The sequence below is a fragment of the Amblyraja radiata genome, chromosome 12, assembly GCF_010909765.2.
Source record: "Amblyraja radiata isolate CabotCenter1 chromosome 12, sAmbRad1.1.pri, whole genome shotgun sequence".
NCBI lineage: Eukaryota > Metazoa > Chordata > Chondrichthyes > Rajiformes > Rajidae > Amblyraja > Amblyraja radiata.
In genome coordinates, this window is record NC_045967.1 from 24,116,541 (window position 1) to 24,134,601 (window position 18,061).

Genomic DNA, 18,061 nt, shown 5'->3' on the forward strand with positions numbered 1-18,061 from the left:
CAATGTGAATAATGAAGGGAGAAGCCCTGTCAACATCACTTGCTGTGTAAGGTGCCCCATTGCAGCAACTTCTAACATTCACTCATTCCTGTTGATGCTGTTAGTATTCAAGCAGTGATGTCACGGGTGTCCACATGAAAGCAATTAAGAAGCGTTTAGCTGTTTCAGCGTATGGTTTTTAACACCATTGCCATGTCACAATAAATGGACATCTTGGTAAGAAATTACTGTGCTTTTTTATCAAGAGTATGATTGAACGATGAATTTAATCAACCACCAGGTAAAAAGATAGCTTGCCAAATCTATCTCGACACAGCTCATTTAATGACTCCTTCAGCCTTCTGAAAAAATAGCAGGGAGAAATAAACATGTCTGTTTATACAACAATGTGATTAAACTTTTAAAGATCATTCACACTTGAGACTGGAATCTGCAAATTATTGTTAGGCGGAATTTGACAGTGGATTATTTAATTTTCAGTGCAGTGTGAAATAAATAGAGGATGTTTTGTATTATATCATTTGAATGTTCTGCTTGGAGAAGTGCTCAGTATATTAACAAACTAGCTCAGGGTACTGTGGATGATTAAAGGAATTTCTTAGGTCAGCTTGAAATAAATTATTACCTCTGGTGAAAAAATTGAGAAGCAGGGACAACATTACACTTAGAGGTGGGTCAGTCAGTGTAGATGTCAAGACATGATCTTCATGCAAAAGCAAATGGAAATCAGGAAAAACTGTTCCCCAAAATGATTGCCTGGATTATTTTAACAGGAACTTTCAAAACTAATTGATTTATGTTATACATGCGATCTAAGCAAAACAAGACCACTGGATTAGTGGACAAGTATAGTTAAGCTACAGATCAATGATGATCTGGGTGAATAGCAGTGCCAACACTAGTTGGATGAATAGCAGAGACACTTTAAGGTCTAAGCACCCTATTTCTGTTCCAGTGACTAGAAATTGGAGGGGATAAGATTTCAGTGGAACATTGACCCGTAACAGCATTGGCAGTTTCATTCAGACCATTGGGATAATTTAGTTAAATGAAGGATTTCTCCGATCGCTATAAGGAATGATCTTCTCAGGCAGAGCTTATTCCATTGCTATAAGTAGGCTATAATACTCCAGATTCTTCTTTGGAAGAAAATGTGTGCACCACACCCAGCAACAAAATTATGTCCCTTGCATCTTTAATATTGAGAGATGCACATCAATAAACATTTAGGATACCATACATATAGGCTTTTGTTATCCAAATTGTTATTTGGCTAACAATTGTATCAATTATAGGAATGCAGGCTGGAATGGCACTGCTCCTCATGTTATAGGGGGATAGTAGGGTTACTAAGCGCAACATGCACTAATTCACGACCATTGGTACTATAATACATAGTAATCATATGGCATGTAGAGCTGTTACCTCGCAGCTCCAACAACACAACCTCCAATGCTATCTGTGTGCACTTTTCTACATTCTCCCTGTAATTATTCGGGTTTCCTCCCAGTGTTCCAGTTTGCTTCCAAATTCCACAGACAAGCAAGTGGGTTGGTAAATACACCACTGTAAATTGTTACTTGTTTGTTGATAAGTGATAGAATCTGGGAAGAGTTGTTGGGAATGTGGAGGGAATAAAATGAGATTTGTGCAAATGAATGTTTGATAGTTGGCCTTAACTTGGTGGGCTAAGGAGCTGTTACCATACTGTATGATTCCAAGATACAAATTGCAAGAAGTGCAGACCTATATGCATTTCACTATGGTTTTTCACTTCACTTGTGTTCTTGAATTGGAGTGTCCCAATTTCAAGAATGAATAGGGATAAGAGTGGGAAGCCCATGGTTCTGACAGTTAACTAGGTATAGTGGAGGTAGACATGGACATTCAGGAGAAGCATCGGTCGATTTGTTTCTCAGCCAGTACCAAGCAGGTATACCTTACATTGACCACAAACGTTTCTTGTCCTTCACTGAACATTAGATGACTGGCTTCAGTGACAGGATCTCCAACAGCTCCTCACCTTAGCAGGACTCCATCTTCTCTTTGAGACCCGTTTGTGCAGTTGTGCAGTTGAAGTCATGGTGGTTTATTCAATACCTTCCTTCCATCATGGGGAAGTCATAGGAATAAAGGGTATTAATTTATTTCACGTCACATTGTTGATTGTTTTGCCATTGATTTTACACTTCAGATCAATTGCATTCTACAAAAAATACATGTGCTTGGCACTTGAAATTCTAAGTCACTGAATTTCTAATGTTATGATTTTAAGTGTAGGATATAATTCTGCATCTATTGGTAATCGGCCTGGTAAATTTATTTCCCCATTTTGTGTACAAATCATTCATTTTGAGGTCAGTTGCTGAAGAGTTCAGGACTCTCTGCTATATCTTAACCTCATTCTCTGAAGAACATCATCCTCATTCTCTGGCTATTGGGTGACTAATTCATTTTTTTCCACTTACCAATGACATTGTGAATGAGTTCCATAATCTATTACTAATTGCTGGATTGCTAGCTATTCCGTGCTTGTAAACTTGTGCTCAATTACAACCACATCTTATTAAATACGTTACACTTAAGAACTCGTTATTGTCGTGAGAAAGGGAAACCTCCTTTCTATCTGTGAAGGATTGAAGCCTAAAAGTGATGAAGTGGATGCGCTGTAAATCTCAGCAGTGGTCATTCCCCACTACCCTCACTTTTTACCCTGGTGTTAGCAGAAAATACAATTGATTAACCATTTTATTTGAGCTGTGAGGTTGACCTTTGTAAAGCACTCATCGTTCATCACAGATGAATTGTGTAGTTGGCCTTACTTCTGGAATAAAATATTCTACTATTTCCATCATACCTCCCTGGTGCATTTGTCACTTTTAGTTAAAAGCTTTGTGTAAATTTGGCAGGTGGTTTTCATCCATTATTGCCACCGTTGCCTGTCACCTTTTTGCACTTCTAAACCTGCAAATCACCAGAAAAGGAATGCTGTGAATTCCCATTGGTTTTAAGCTCTACTGCAGAGCACAGCATGTGCAGTAGACAGTGGTTTGATATCTTTCAACCAGTCGACTCTTTCTGGGCCAAGGTTTAATACCAATGCTGGGACAAATCGAATCCAGTACAAATCAATAAACTCAAAGTGAATTTGACCTGTCATACAATTAAGTGTCTGTCTGTCTCTGTCATAAAGGTGTGAGGAAAATGGAGTACGGTAACCATGGTGATTTTTTGTTATCTCTTCTTGACATTTGTACATTCATTTCATTATCAAAATTAGATTTGCCAGACAGTAAAGCACAGCATTCATTCTGGCTGATCTTCTCCCATTCTGCAAAGCACATCAATGCATTAAACATAGAAACATAGAAAATAGGTGCAGGAGTAGGCCATTCGGCCCTTCGAGCTTGCACCGCCATTCAATATGATCATGGCTGATCATCCAACTCAGTATCCTGTACCTGCCTTCTCTCCATACTCCCTGATCCCTTTAGCCACAAGGGCCACATCTAACTCCCTCTTAAATATAGCCAATGAACTAGCCTCAAATACCTTCTGTGACAGAGAATTCCAGAGACTCACCAATCTCTGTGTGAAAAATGTTTTCCTCATCTCGGTCCTAAAAGATTTCCCCCTTATACTTAAACTGTGACCCCTTATTCTGGACTTCCCCAACATTGGGAACAATCATCCTGCATCTAGCCTGTCCAACTCCTTAAGAATTTTGTAAGTTTCTATAAGATTCCCCCCACAATCTTCTAAATTCTAGCGAGTACAAGCCGAGTCTATCGAATCTTTCTTCATATGAAAGTCCTGACATCCCAGGAATCAGTCTGGTGAACCTTCTCTGTACTCCCTCTATAGCAAGAATGTCTTTCCTCAGATTAGGAGACCAAAACTGTATGCAATACTCCAGGTGTGGTCTCACCAAGACCCTGTACAACTGCAGTAGAACCTCCCTGCTCCTATACTCAAATCCTTTTGCTATGAATGCTAACATACCATTCGCTTTCTTCACTGCCTGCTGCACCTGCATGCCTACTTTTAATGACTGGTGTACCATGACACCCAGGTCTTGTTGCATCTCCCCTTTTCCTAATCGGCCACCATTCAGATAATATTGATGGCAGAGTTTGTGGTAATTATAGCAATTAGTCCCAAATAGCATTTAGGGATTGAACCTTATAGTACTGAACGATGCCCTTCAGTCAACATGTATCTGTGATGGCTCTGTCTTTCCGTGGAGTTTTGTGTCTTTCAAAAATGTATCCAAGTTTCCTTTAAAGTCGCAATGATACCAGCTTCAATTACTCCTTGTGGCAAGGCATTTAATATCCTATCTGTTGTGTATAAACAAATTTTGATCTCAGTGATGGACCTTTTGAAGTACTATGCACTCAAATTCATCTGTATCCCCTAAGTGTACAATGTCTGGTACATATTTTGTCTCAAATTATTCATAACCTGTGGCCCAAAATATTACTTTCGACATCGCTACAAGCTTACTAATTTTTCTGGCATTTACTGATCCCATAGTGTATTCACCACTATAATAGTGGAGCAGAACTGACATTGATGATAATTACAGCAATGCAGCACAGCCAAAGAGTGTCTGTTTGGGAAGATGTGTATCTATAATTCAGATCTCTTTTCAGAAAGGTTATGAGTATCCACGCTCAAATGTAATTTAAAAAAAAATCACGAACCTCAAGAGAATTGAAGGAAGATGCACCCAAAATACAACTAAAGGTGACAATATTCATTACAAAGTTTCTCACAATTTGTTCTCAACTTTGTAGTGTTCTAGTTATGCAGTAGGAAATGTAAGTGCTTCAAGAGTTGCAAAGACTCAGTTGCGCTTCTGGCATTAGCAGCATGCAAATAGAATTTGAAACATATTCTCTGTGGGGGGAGAGAACAACAGATAATGTTTCAGGTCAGGACCTTTCTTCAGATTGGTCTGAAGAAGGGTCCTGACCGAAATCGGCGTCATTTCTTTTCCCTCCAAAGATGTTGCCTGCTGAGTTCCCCCAGCACTTTGTTTTTTGCTCCAGATCACACTATCTGATCTCCCTTGTGTGTCACTGTCAAATATTCTCTCTTACTGTTGTACAATGTTCCCGTTTGTCCAGCCTGGCTGTGTGCGTGTGCTGCAAGTAGGTTACAAAAGGGCCGCAGAATAGCCAAGTCAACTCATAAGTATTCTTCCCTCTGAGAGGAGGCAGCTCAACTCCACTCAGCATCTCTCTGGAAAGCTGTCCTTGTGATTAAAAACTGGCGCATCATCTGCATAATGAACTTCCCCGGTTCAGTGTCTGTTCACAAAAGCACTAGAACAGTAGCCTGCAAGTAATGTTTTTATTGTCATTTAGAAAAAAATAGTATCTTGATTGATAGTCTCCCGGCGAAGCTTAGTAACTGAATATGTCATGCCCGAGTGGAGTAGTGTACCTCTGGTACTGGGTCACTTGTAATGAGATGTTATTATTAAATCAATTATTCTGTTAATTGTCTTACAATTACTTGTATGTTTGATGTGAACATTATTCAAACGAGTATATCAACTGGGGCTTTGTAATATCTATGCTCTTGAATACCAAGAGTTATTCACATAAGAAACATTAATACAGATGTGCTCCTTTGCATCTATGTTGATCAATTAACATCATGTCCCACTTTCAAAAACCAATCCTAGGTTTCCATGTGTTTCATTGTTGATTGTTTGTGTGGATTGTTATAGATAATTATAATTATTAGCACACATATCCTGGCAATAAATTCACACATGCACGAGCAATGGTTACTGCAGCAAGTGTCTCCTTTAAATGTTTAACTAATGTTAACGATCAAGCTCACAATAAGGCACATCCCTGAATCTTAATTTGGGTCTAAAATTTGCACTGGCAATGAAACATCGAGACTTCAGGATCAAGAGGTCTGAGACTTTTTAGTCTCTGCATCATACTCCCCTGCCCCCCACCCAGCCACCCCCCATTTGCTGAAAAGGTGAAAGCAGCCCTTGGTGAAATGGGGTCCATAAGCAACAGAAGGAAGCCAGTAGAGACTCTAGAGATCTGTCTTCAGCGTTGAGTTGTGGTTTGGGAAGAATCTTGTGATCAGGAGACATGAATATAGACTCAAAATAGAGGAGGTGTAATCATTCCTTACTGGACCAAGAAAAGTATTCCTGATTTCACAAGGAACATTTAAAAGGATGAAAAGCTTTATTGAGCTTGTTCTAGTCCCACTAAATTGGCTTGAGAGGGAAACTATTCAGTGACATTATTAAAGTTAAATCTGCTTTAAAAAAAAGATATGTGATTTCATTAGTCAGACAATGCCAGGGCAACCAGTCAATAGTTGGAAATAATGACACTCCCAGTTGTGTGGGTACTGCATGGAAACAACAAGTTTTGCACAGTAGAGGCATTTTGTCACCATGGGAACGATGTTGTTTGATAACTGTTTCTCTATGTAGCTGCACACCTACAAAGGTTAATTACAAAGGAACCTTGATCCTGTTTCTCAGAACCTTCTCATATCCATAATACTCTAAAGCTTCTGTTCATTAGACCATGCCTGTTCTGACATAAACTGTGCTCGGTAAGTTTCAGATTTTAATGATAATCCTGGGACTTCTACCAGGGATTTGAATGATGGATCCCAGCTAATCAGGGAAGCATGTTGTCTGCCCATGAAGCAATGCCAGTTTTTCTCAGCATTAAATCATTTAGTGATCATACCAGGGGGGAAAAAGGTAACGGTGTCTCTTAATCAAGAAAAGGACCCTTGGGACAACCCCCCCCCCCCCCCCCCCCCGCCTGCCTCTCTTACTGACCTGCCTACTCTGCCTGTTCTGAAAGGTTCAGCAACATCACTTAGAGGTTCCTAGTCTGAAGAAGGGTCGTGACCCAAAACATCACTCATTCCTTCTCTCCAGCGATGCTACCTGTCCCGCTGAGTTAATCCATCTTATTGGGTCTATTTTTGGATTAAACCAGCATCTGCAGTTCCTTCCTACCCACTTAGATATCTTGGATAGACAGTCTCATACAGTAACTATCTTAGCATAGCATTTAACCACATAAACATAATAACATTCATTCATTGCTTTTTTAAATATCTTTCATAATAATATCCTAATAGTTGTAAAATACTTGAAATGCAAAGTTAATTTGTAATTTTGTCAAGTATGATACCTTTCTGAGATGTTTCCAAATTGCCTTAAAATATCTCATGAGATCCCAGTGAGTTTATTTTTGCATGTTAATATTATATTCAGGAGCAATAGCTCAATGAAAATGTTTACCAGATGCTAAATCAGCAAATAATTTGCATCATTCAGTCACTTTCTCCCGCAACTTACTGCCATGTGCAAAGTAATGCCAAACCATTGCCTGCACTGGTTCTTCCTTTTGGACGAGTTGTAGTTTCTTAAAATAAAGTTGTGTTCCCAGTGCATGCAGTTACTGTTATGTTTATTGGAGGATCCCTGTGGCTTTTTAATATTTATAGGATTTGTATAACATTTATAGGATATGCCTCCACTCAGTAAAACATTATTTACAGTGAACACTTTTTATCAGGCACCAGATCATATTTTGCTTTTCTAGTCTTTAAGTAATGGATATCAAATTTATGATGGATGATATACTACCAATATCACAGAGATTGTGGGAACATATTTAGAGATGGTGATGTATTGAAAAATACAACTTCTTTTGCGCTTTAAATGACAGTCTACATTTGCTTTAATGCTTCACAGTCTGAGCACACCCCAGCCCTTCAACAGCGCTATTCTTTGTGCTAGCTCTCATGCCATCAGTGTTTTAATTAGCACTATTATTGTTGCCGCCTGTCACATAAGCAAATCAAATTATAGCACGTTTTGTCAGTTTGTGAGAAGCGTTTTAAAATATCCATATTGTATTCTGAATTTCCGAATCCTCTTTATTTACAATGCACACAGTGATATACATCATCAGTATGTCATTAATTTAAAAAAATTCAAGCATTTCATAATAATATCCCTCATTGCGCAACAGTTTCGTTATGGTGCATGAATTCGCTAAAGTCCCGTATGTGGGTGGTTATTTTTAATACAACTTGAGGATATTTTTATTAATACAATTTGAAAAGGTAGTTTATAGATTGGTGTGTCTCTATTTATGCAGTAAGAGTAATTTTATGTTATTATGCTCCCAGCGGGAGGGATGTTTGAATTAATTATGCATACGGTTACTGCAAATGGTCACTGAATGGACACTGATCACGGCATACTAAGAATATACACCAAAAGTGCGAGATATGTTCAGTGGTTCAGACAGCATCCGTGGAAACCAAAAACAGGATAAACATTTCAAGTCAATGGCCCTTCATTGGAACAATAGATTTTGCCTTTCATAGTACTCAAGGAGCTGTAGAGAAGGGCATTGTATTCCATCTTATTTCCTCTAGGTGCCATGTGTGGGAATGCAAAATGTTTTGGATTGTTTCAGTTGTCATGTTCCATTGTTAGTTAATTATTGGCATTGAATATCAATAACTGAAACACCATGTCAATCATTATTCTCATCTCGATGAGTTACTGGGACCAATCCAAAATGAGAGCAGGTTACTTAGCAATGGGAATGTAAAGTGTCTCGTTTGATGGCGACATGATTCCATTTCAATAAACAATATAACGGATAGTAAAGTTGGAGACTAGCTGTGTGTTGTATAGAGCTTGTCATTTTCCTGATGTGAAGCAGATGTGCTGATGCCATAGAGGTATACGGGCATGTGTGGTGACAACCAATGCCTCGGTGCCTCGTCCAAGTTCTTTACCCACATGTGCTTGGCACTTGTCATCCAACAGCACTCATGCAGAACCAGGGCCTCATATCATACTTGAGGGCTGTGTCACCACTGTCCAACTGTAAAGTCTGGGTGTCCGCCTCGGCTATGGTCCGTTTAAGCACTGCATGTACCCACCACTGCCTTAACACATCCACTCCTCTGTACACTGCAAAATGCAGCTCCCATCCCGGTTAACAAGATAGAAAGTACTCTAGTCACCATCCTACAAACTACTGGTCTCACAAACCACCCACCCTAGTTGACCCTCCTCTTCTTCAACTGACAAGGTGCCAACTCTGAGCAATGGAAAAGTACACACCATCTCTTGCACTACCAAAAACTTGTTTTGTAATTGTGTTTTGCACTAATCCCTTTTCAGTCTAGTGAAATGTTCTTGTAATTTATATATTGTTTTGTGTGTTGTCTTTGTCTACATGCCTGCGATGCTGTTGCTGCAAGATTTGTCTAGCATCTGTACCTCAGCATTCTTGTACATATGACAATAAACTCGACGAGCTCCCCAATGTTCGGCATTCAACCCCACTCGCTCTAACTCATCTACCAACCTCCTACCACAACTCCTCTGCCATCTGTATGAATTAACCCACACCCCTCCAATCCCAGACTGACACCTACCGCTCCAATCTCAGCCAGATCCTCAGCCTTTCAAACTTTGACCATTCCCAACTCTTCCAAACATTGACTGCCCCCAAACTTTCTAATCCCCAACTGCACACTACGTCACTTCCCTGTTTAATCCCTCCAATTCCAGAATGTTCATTGTCCTTTTCAATTTATGAATAACGATCATATATCTATTACTCAACATCACTACTCTTACCCCAACCTCCTCTCGGTTTCCTTTCCTTGAAACCCCTTACTTTTCCCAATGCAACTCGAAAGCCATCCCAGGCTTAACATAATATTCCTGAATTTCCAGCTACTTCTCTCTGTCACAAACTCTTCTTCTGTCCTCTATGTGGTGGGGAGAAAAGACGTGTCTTTGGGGAGGTGGGAAAAACAACAAAATATACAGCTCTAACACAACCTCTGCTCACATTCCTTCAGTTGCTGATTTTTGCCTGAGTGGGATATGGGTTCATTTAATTAAGGGCTGGCAGATTGAGAGCTTTTCATTATTTATCATGGTAAACTCATTCTAACTACATTGAATTCCTTAGTTAACAAATGTATATTGGCACAGAAATCTGCAAAACTGCAGTTAATGGGTTAATGCTGGGTGCAGCTCTGCTGAGAACTTTGTAACTGGGCCTTACTGACTATTGACCCAACCTGTAAAGACAAATTTGGGAAGCCTATGACACTTTAGAAGTTTGCCTTAAAATTGGAATAGGAATTGTTGCATTTTGCCGTGCACTAAAACTAGCTGTGTGTAGCCCTGATGTCCATTTAGGCCCCTACAGGATATTGTGAAATGGTTTGAAAAGACCATAGGGGCAGTGTGAACCCAGAGACATGCACTGAACTGGAACGTGTGTGGCTCCTAGCACGCTGATGAGCTGTGTTGGGAGCATCAGACATTAAAGGCACACTGCACATGGCAGTCAGGGATGCACTAGAATGCCTTGGGAGTGAGGTTCCAGATTTACACCATGTAATGGTATCGGAAGTTTAGCTAGGGGGGATGCTCTCATCTAGGGGCAGCAGGAGACCTAGCTGGTCATCCAAAAGGGAGTTGAGCAGGAGGTGGCCATGGCAATCTCCTCCAGCTGTGAGAATCCCCATTAAATGAAATAATGCGTAAATCAATTTCACATTTTCACAAAAAATGTGACATTGAGCTGTGGACCACCTGAAACAGCTGTCGCAAGGATTGGATAAGGGATTAATTTATTGAGGTCCTATAATCAGTGATGGTGAACTTAAAAAATAATGTGATTTATTAAATGGCGCCTGGTCTCTTCCACTAGACTCTTGGTGTCCTACATTGTTGGTTACTGTTGGAAAGTGTTTCGCCATTTAGGTTGTTTTGGGGCCTATTGAAGGTTCTTTATGAAAACGATCTCACTTTAAGAGAATCTCTTACATCCCATGTGGACTATGCCATGGACAAGTTGTTGGTATCTTTTGTCTTTCTGCTGCTCTGTTGGCCCCCAGACTCCCAGCACCAGATGCTTTCTGCAGATGGATGGATTGTGCAACACGCAGAACTCATTCCTGAAGTCCCCACAGCTGCTGGGTGCCCCAGGCATAGGAGCGTAATTGTTGGTAGACCAGTGGCATTTCTCACAGTGATGCTAGTTCTTCCAAAGCCCTCACCATATCAGCACGCAACTACTCTGGTAGGAGGGCAAACAGCAAAGCTGTGGGTTCTTTAGATGATATACAACCACCAAAATAATAAGAAAATAGAAACCTTCCTTGTTGATGGAAAGGTCCAGGTTAATAAGGAGAGCCTCAATGGGCATCGTTCAGTTATTGACTGCTTGTATTCGTGGTACACCCAGCAATGATGAAAAATTCCAGTATCCAAACTGCCCTCACTGAAACCAAAGTAGGTCAACTCATCTCCCAGTAAAGTGACTTCCCTGGTACAGTGATGAGGAACAAATTGGGTGCTCTTCTGTGACCAAATGGAAAGAGCATGTGGCAAGTAAGTTGAGACCTTGACCTTCACTGAGAAAGCATTCCAGGAAGCAGAGTTATGCGGATGCCCTTCCTGGCTATCACTGAAGACAGCCTTGGATAAATTGAGCCAATGGTGTACAATGACGCTTCCAATAATGAAGTGCTGCAGCAATGGCTCCACTGAGGTGCACTTTGTATGCATATCTCTGTGACTGAGAAACTGTATTCTCACTGGACACATGCTTGAGCTACTTGCACTCAATAAAGGTATCTGGTTGTATCCAGATTTCACAGTGAATGTCTCTTCAAATAAGAAGGTATACAACAAACTGGCATGACGTCCAGCTCCAACACTGTGACAGCCACAGCTTGCAATGTCAGTTTGAACTTGCATTGATAAAGCCAGACATGAATGTTGCACAAATAATAATGTCGTCAGGAAACGGAAGAAACTGCAGATGCTTCAATCTTAAACTAAAACTAAACTGCTGGTGGATCAGGCAGCACATAGGCAAACTGTTGAGCTGGGAACCCAACGGATGAGGCAGCTTCTGTGGAGAGAAATGGACAAACAAGGTTTTGTCTGTCCAGTTCACTCCACAAACACTCCTTGGTCTGCTGACTTCCTCCAGCAGTTTGTTCTTTGCCTAATAATATCATCAGATTTCCAACTGATGCTGGAAAAGCATTGTGTACCATTGCTTACAATGTCATTTCCTGATCGACATTCCCAGTGACTGTCATTTCACCCAAAAATAATTTCTGAGAGTGATGGATGAAGGGACTTTGAGTATTTTAAAAGTTGATGTAGACAGATCTTGACAAGCAACATGATGCAGAGGTACAGAGGATAGATAGGAATGAGATGTTGAAGTTGAAAAAACATTTTAAAAAGAGATTAATGTGGGATTAGTGTAGATGGATGGTTGATTGTGGGTGCAGATTCAGTGGGCCGCAGGGCCTATTTCTGTGCTCTATTTCTATGATCATATAGTCAGATCAGCCATTATTTTATAAATCAACAAAGAAAACTTGAGGAGCCAAGTGACCTATTTCTCCTCCAAAATCATATATTTGAATGGTTGCATGCTGCTACAATCTCCAGGTTAACTCAATTTTTCACAATTCATGCATGAAACATGTACTAATTGGTCCAATTTCTCAATCATTATGTTTAAATTGCCTTAGTAATATAGCTGTGATCTATTGACAATCATCCTTGTTAGAGAAATATGACCCTGTTATTTTTAATTATGTTTTTACTTTTTTAATTTTTAATTTTGATTTTTATTATATTTAAAAGATGGCAGGTGCAGATAAGTAAAATGTCAACTTGAAAAATATATCTTGCTCTCTTTATGTATCTAATTCACCAGGTTGCAAGTCAAACTAGGGCCAGCTTGCGTCTTGCAAAAATCCGGGTACTTTAAATGCCAGAACCCAGTAATTAATGAGTATCAGTGGGCGGTGGGCTTGATCTCATTCCCTCAAGCTACGCTGAAGATCCTTCCAGGACTCCTCACACCCATCTGAGCCAGGATCCCATTGAGCAGTTTTATCTGAAATCAGCTCTCTCTTCCATCTGGCCAAGCCTGATGAAAACCCTAATAATTGAGGTCCTTGGAGAAGATGATAATATCACTGGCATTACAAGCTTTTCCACTTCACACAAACATTATTAAAAGTGCAAAACTGAGCAATGCATGGGTCATTGTATTTTCAGTAGAATTGTAGTACATGACAAAACAAATTGGAAAGAACAGCATTGGGAGATAACATGTGATTGGCCAGAGCAATACACTCAGATAAATGTGTAGGCAGACACAAAATGCTGGAGTAACTCAGTCGGACAGCTGAAGAAGGGTCTCGACCTGAAATGTCACCCATTCCTTCTTTCCAGAGATACTGCCTGTCCCGCCAAGTTACCCCAGTACTTTGTGTCTACCTTCGATTTAAACCAGCATCTGCAGTTATTTCCTACACAAGATAAATGTGTAAATGTTTTCTAAGTAGTAATGTTTTATTATCTTCTTTCCACCCTTAGATCAGAATGAAGGTTTCACCTGCATGGAAGAATGCCGGATCTTAGGCCACTCAGACAGATGTTGGATGCCAAGAGTTGCAGGATCAAGCCGTGCCAAGTCTCCTGACCATGGCAGAAATGTTATTGCATTGTCCATAGAGGCCACCAACGTGGACTCTGAACCCTATGAGAATGGCTGTTCAAAGAGAACTTTTGCAACTTTTGGAAAAGACCCCAGAGATCGTACAGTCGAGAATGATAAAACAGATTTGAAAGGAAAGAGGACATTTGATCTACCTGTCTGTAGCCCAAAACTGAATGGCTCAGTCTCCAGCAGTCAGGAAACAAGCAACGGTATTGACATTTCAAGTCCTGCCAGCACACCCGTGCATTTAAGCAGCCCCTCTTCTAATAGGCCTCCAGCCACATATTCTGCGATGCACTGCCCAGCAGCACACAACCTCAACCAACCTGCCAGTCAGGCCTCCTCACATCCATCTGAGTCAGGATCGCAGGAAGCCGACTCTGACCATGTCCGAGACATCAACCATCTTGTGCACGATTGCCAAGAGAAGAGCTTGGCGGGAGTTAAACGAATACAAGACATTGTGCTGTGAACAATGGATACCACCCGCAATACAGATAAATATTAGCACCGTGACAGTTTGTAATTTGCCTTCCTTTGGTTTTGTGTATGGCTGTATTTAACTGCTTTTTCCTAAGTGTACTTTCTTACATTAAATTTTATGATAAGGAAATGATTTTTTTTTGTTCTATAGGCATAGAGGGACAATTCTCAGCAGTGAGTTCCCATGTAGTCCAAAATTGCATTATTCCAAACTGGTTCACTTTGGAACAATTTACATTCATCAAAATGTGTTCATTTCAGATGCTTTCGGGCTGTGACAGCCAGAATAGATGATAGTAGCTCCATCTGCAGCAGGGGGAGGTAGTGAAACAGACCAAACGCTAAAAGTTCAAAGATCAAGGATGCAAACAGAATTTAGGTTTGCCCATCTTCAGTATGTATCCAAAACACTGGGAGCTCAAGGCCCAAAATAATAGGATTTATACTGAAGGTTCTTTATGATCCTCATGGTATGGGTACTCTCCTGTAGTCTTCCTGGAAAAAAAGGGTGACAGTCATGGTGTACTTCACGTAAGCAAAGTGGACATGTCTGAACCACTGAATAACACTTAATCCATCCCCAGCCCTGTGACGTAACCCAAAGGTCTGAGACTAACTGTTCTGTAACAGAACGATTTATCTTCTAACTAGAGGGATACCCTCTAACTAGCAGTGCAAGGCACATTTATAGAACTGGCTGCAGAATTCAGGAACGGTCTGTTCCTTTAAGCCAGTTGTACATTAGATAACTATCTTGCAACACTGCTAGCCATAGGTTATGTTAATTATATAAGGGAAATGTTGAGACATTATAGCATTTTCACTTTATCAATAAGGTTTTCTTATCAATATAGTAATAAATGTAGAGTGTTTAATATTAGGTATTCTTGAAAGCAGACTGTACCCAACTCCTGTGAAACAGCCTACCCAATGCTGTTGTGCCATCACATTGCTGAGCTTCTTTATTTATGTAGGATGTGCCATTGTACTAGTTTCATGCCTGAACATCATTCATAAACTTAAAGCAGGAACAGAATGTTAATGATAAAATAGTTATTGAAGTGGAATTGATATTTTTAAGATGAGCCATGCATTATTTAAATGCCATAAAGTCCTTTCAAATATTTATTAAATGTAACAAATTAGCCAATGACGGCAATATCTTGTCATCACAAAAGTGATTCCAATCAATAAAATACCTTCAGGCAGGGGATCCTTCAGAATATTCGGTGCGTTTGGAGGAAATAGGTGTTAATCTTAATTTCTCTTTTACATTTTCTTGAATGTTATTTTAGTTGGGGTAAGGGGTTTAATTTCCACTCAGTGAAAGAGTACGCTCCCACAAAATCACAACAAATCAACATCAGTTCATTGACTATCACGTACATTGTTCATGTGCATGTATCATGAAGTTCTTGCAAGTGACAGTAAATTATGGCTCTTTCATGAATTAATGCCTTGGTGCAATGAGTTCTGCGGGGTCAACTTGAGATGACTTTTCTAGGGTAGGCACCTTGCTATAATGATCTGCCCAGATTAATGAAGTCGGCTATTTTGAATCAAGAAGATCATGACAGCAACAGGCTGCGTCTTTGCATTGTATGGCTTTATATAAACTGATTTGTGACCTGGGATGTACAGTTGACAAGTTTGTGTTGGAATGGGGCTGAAGCAGTAAGAGGAAATTTATAAATAACAGGATTATAGAACTGACAACAGCCATGCCTCAATTTGTGCCTATCACTAATAATCTTTGTTAAATCTTCAGAACCAAACTGCAGTTTTTTCCCTTAATGATGCCACTGTTGAACTCTCAACTGTCATTGTGTTAATATTTGTAAATTTGATCGTAATTTTTTTCAGGGTGGCCGCATATCGCTAGTGTGTTTAATTAAGGTGTTCTGCAAGAGCGGTTCCCAAATTTGAGATCAGTTCAAATTCTGGAATATGTTCTAGGACGTACAGAGACAAAAGCAGCTCCTGAACACCACGCTGGTTGCTGCCGTGTAATTACGCCCAACTCCCAGTACAGATGGACAGTCAAAAATCAGCTTTCAAGTTTGTACAAGTTTCCTCAGTCCAAAGGCAGGTCACAGGTTCCCAGCAACCATCACCAGGATACATCAAATGGAGATATTCACACTTCCTTTAGAGTGCAGTGAACTGCTGAGCCAACTTGGCCTTTAAAAGCAGGCCCAACACATCCTGCAACTGACTGCAATGGTAACAGTGTAAATTATTTCCAACACTCAAGACTGAATGCCTGCAGAAATGTAACAGTGGCAATGGAAACCCATGACTTGCGAAAAAGAGAACCTCCCAGGCACAATAAGCCTGCCAGCTGAGGAATCATAAATCAACACGGATCAGAGTGAAGGGGAGGAGTTGACTGTGGAATAAATACCTGCCCAGAAGATATTATGTGACTTCATGGTGTTCAATTGCAAAAAAATGAAGGTGGAAAAATGGGAAGTGAGGAACGAGAAACTGAATGTTGTAAGTGTTCTGCAATCCTGCACTGCTTGCAAAACTCTTTATAAATATAACTCTTGAATATATTTTGTGGTTTAGCTAGTTTTTTTTTAATGTTCTTTTACGCACAATTTATAAACAGGCCCAAGTCACTTGATCTCCTGTGTCACTCCAATTGTTCTGTCGGGTGTTCACTCTTTTTCCATCTGTATAGTAATCCATTCTTCACAGTGTATAGCAGACACTAAATCATGTGCAATGTGCAAAACTTGCCTCTTTGCCTTTACTTCTTTCAAAGTGAAGACCTTTTAAATAAAGACGTGTATTTGTTTGTATTATGAGTTGGTGTGGGATTTTCCTATAATTTTGAAAAAGGGCCAGCATCCCACATTTTGGAGTATTTTTTATATTCTAGATTCTGGGAGGCACAATGTAGCGGAGAAGGTGGCAGGAGTGGGAATGAATTATGTGATACTGTTCCTTGTTAATCCACTGAGAACTAAGGTAGCTTTATGTTGCATTGTTGGGTGGGGGTGGGGGGAAGCTTTTTATTTTGCAAAGATGATAGTATTAGATTATTCTGCTTTTCTTGAGGATATTGTTCATGAAGAAATGTTCTTGTGTTTGTGAATTATTGTAACTCACCTGTACGAACAAAGCTATATTTCTCCAAATCAAATTCAGTGTTATAGATGTGGGAGCAAAAACTTGTCAGTGCTTTGCAAAAATATAAAAGGAAGCCCAATACCGAGAAGGTTACACTTGGGTTATTTTTTCCTGCACCTCCTCCCCCCAAACTCCACACCCCTCCCCTCACCAGCCATTGTATCAGTGGAATGTATAGATTAACTCTGTTCTGTAACATGGTCGCTTTGCAACTGGGGGAGAAAGAAGGCTATTTCTGTAAAGAATTTATGGTCAGAGATTTACACTTGTCAAAATGTATCTTGTAAGAGAAAAGCCTAACTACAGAATGGAATGACATTCAGCTATCATCGGAAATGAACAAATGTGCTGCCACATTGTAAGCATAGAGAAAAATAACAATCTCTCATCTCAGTTCACATCTGGTAAACACTGGTCATTTGCCAAAAAAAAGCTCAATGGGAGCCTACACCAAGGACTGTTTACCAGATTATCTGTCAAAGATTGTGTGAAATGATAAGATAATGCTGTATATGCATATATGTTATGTACATTTTCACAGTGATTGGTTCATTGTAAAATAAGAACCACATTTCTGTATATTTTATGAAAATATAAAGCAGCTTTATTAAATTATTATAATGTTTCAAATGTCTGTCAGCATTGTTTCACTGTTTCTGCATTGATCTGTAGATTTATAACCTTCTGTGACAGGTGAAAGCCATTTAACCATGGCAATCGTTTGTGCAGTTTTGAGCCAAGAATGAACATTTATCCTTCAAAATTGGATCACACGCAGCCATATTTTTGTGAAGTATTCAATTTCAATGGAAAATTGGGAGTCCCGCTGCAAATTACACAAAGCA

General features: G+C 39.8%; 1 protein-coding gene across 2 annotated transcripts in view; it reads left to right on the forward strand.

Annotated features, from left to right (window-relative positions):
- pcdh19 (protocadherin 19) overlaps positions 1-17,846 on the forward strand; it is a 149,704-nt gene extending 131,858 nt beyond the window's left edge. For both annotated transcript variants that reach the window (XM_033030387.1, XM_033030388.1), the window contains exon 4: positions 13,472-17,846. In XM_033030387.1, the coding sequence (XP_032886278.1) occupies positions 13,472-14,067 (596 nt within the window). In that variant the 3' untranslated portion in view covers positions 14,068-17,846. The remainder of the gene's footprint in view (positions 1-13,471) is intronic.
- Positions 17,847-18,061: the final 215 nt, after the last annotated feature.